The sequence below is a fragment of the Melanaphis sacchari genome, unplaced genomic scaffold (genome assembly GCF_002803265.2).
Source record: "Melanaphis sacchari strain LSU unplaced genomic scaffold, SCAv2.0 Contig2172_pilon_pilon, whole genome shotgun sequence".
Taxonomy (NCBI): Eukaryota; Metazoa; Arthropoda; class Insecta; order Hemiptera; family Aphididae; genus Melanaphis; species Melanaphis sacchari.
In genome coordinates, this window is record NW_020271091.1 from 1 (window position 1) to 2,151 (window position 2,151).

A 2,151-nucleotide genomic window follows, 5' to 3' on the forward strand; every position below is an offset into this window, starting at 1 on the left:
ACACGTGTTTTTAATGATATATAATAATTGATAATGTATTATATATGTTAATATATTTAGCATATAGAAAAAAACCAATTTAACAGTAGGTAATAAATAATAAATATACAATATTAATAGAAGATATTAGTCTCACATTCCAGTCTTAGATAATATAATAACATAATAAATTATAATAATTTGTATAAGGTTATAAATATATTAATCAATTAGATGTCTATTTTGATACAAAAAAACTAACGTGTTTACATTTTCTGGGAGTAAGCAGCTCCTTTTTGGTGTAACAATATTTCCGGCAGTTGAAAAACATCTTTCAGAGCTGACTGATGTAGCTGGTATTGTGAGATATTTCTTCGCACATTCGGAAATGATTGGATACTTGATTGTTCTTGTATTCCACCACTCAAAAGGATCCAAATCAAATCTTAGTTGAGATTCAGCCAGATAACCTTGTAATTGTATTTTTGGATCATTCATATCGATCATTTCGTCACCGTATAGGAACTCCATGGCACTTGTATGTGAATTTTTTGTATGTTCCGTAACTGAAACCTGTGGATAATTAGTTTCAAGTATATTTTGCAACTCTTTTCGAATATCATCTCTTGAATCAAGTGACTCATGTTCTAAGTCCTTATACCTTGGATCGAGTAAAGAAGATATTTGACTTAGGTTTACAGTACTTGAGGATGTCCATTCGAGATTAAAACGGGTTTTTATTTGTGTTATAAGTGATTGCTTGAAATATATTTCAATATCATCTTCAGTGTCATTTATTGATAAATGTTTTTCTATTACTTTTTGTAGTAATGGTCTGACCATTGAAACGGGAGAATGCTTTTCATCACAAAATAGTTGCGTTATTATTTGTAGTGGTTTGAGTTTTTTGATAAGAAATTCTACCCTAGCCCATTGGCTCTCTGTAATTTCAAACTTTTGTGCCATAGTTGCACTTGTAATAGTTCGATCAGCTATGACGTTAGCTAATGGAGATCGATTAAGGTATAGACGTTCTAACATCATGAAGGTAGAATTCCAACGTGTCTTACAGTATTGAATCAAAGCCGTTTTTGCCATACCAAGCTGCTCTTGTTTAATTTCTAATGATCGTTTCGCTATATTTGAATGTTTAAAATGAGAAACAAGTTTACTACATTTTTCAACTAATAATTGAATACTATCTTGTCTTAGCGAATGGTTAATAGTAAGTTGAAGTGAATGAGCTGCACATGTTACACTGCTAATGTTTGTATCGCTAGATATTAATGAAATGGCATTAACAATGTTCCTAGCATTGTCGGTGACAACAGCTATGACTTTACTGTTAACTTCCCATTCATTAAATGTATTGCCCAATTGAATCGCTAGATTCTCAGCTGTATGGCGTTCTTCCATTTCATGCGTGCTAAGGGTGTAAGAGCTAACGTTCCAATGTTAATCAATTGTATGTGCAGTTACGGTAATATATGAATCCTGAGATAACGAAGACCAGCCGTCAGTTGTACAAACGATACTTTTTGTCTGATGTAGATTTTCCCTTATTTTTGTTTCAACTAACTTTTTTAATCTATTTATTCTAGCTTTCATTGCTTCTTGCTTACAAACTTTATAATTGGGCTCAACGACAGCCATAAAATTTTTGAATCCTATGTTCGAACAAAATGAAATTGGTAGTTGATTCATTGATATTAATTTTGCTAATGATTCATGAATCAGTTCTCTTCGTTCGTTACTGCACGCAAATTTAGATTTTTGAACTTTCAATACATTAGGTCTTTTGCGTTTTCGACTAACTGGTGACTTATGTTCAACATTTGAGTTAACTGGACCTTCCACTTCACTTATGCCATCAGAGTCATCATTTTCTGCGAAATCGGAAGATGAAGGTAAAGGTAATGTAGAGGTGCAGGTCGATGAACTTGAAGTTGATGAACTTAAATCACAAATTTTATAATTTTTCGAATTAATTGATTTAAATTTTTTGGCTGAAGAGTGCACGAAAAGTATACTCAAGATTCATCATACGTTGTACAGTACAACTTGTATTTATATAATAATATACACGTCGTATGAGTAATATATTGTTTTCAAATAATAAAATTATTCCGTTTGAGATAATTAAGAAAATGGAGAAAAAAATTGAGCGTAAAT

General features: G+C 31.5%; 1 protein-coding gene across 1 annotated transcript; it reads right to left on the reverse strand.

Annotated features, from left to right (window-relative positions):
• Positions 1–241: 241 nt before the first annotated feature.
• On the reverse strand, positions 242–1,395 carry LOC112593959 (zinc finger BED domain-containing protein 1-like; the record flags this gene model as incomplete). The annotated part of the gene is made up of 1 exon (XM_025338549.1): positions 242–1,395. A coding segment is annotated over exon 1 (1,154 nt), but the record flags the coding sequence as incomplete, so codon positions are not given.
• Between the last annotated feature and the right edge of the window lie 756 nt (positions 1,396–2,151).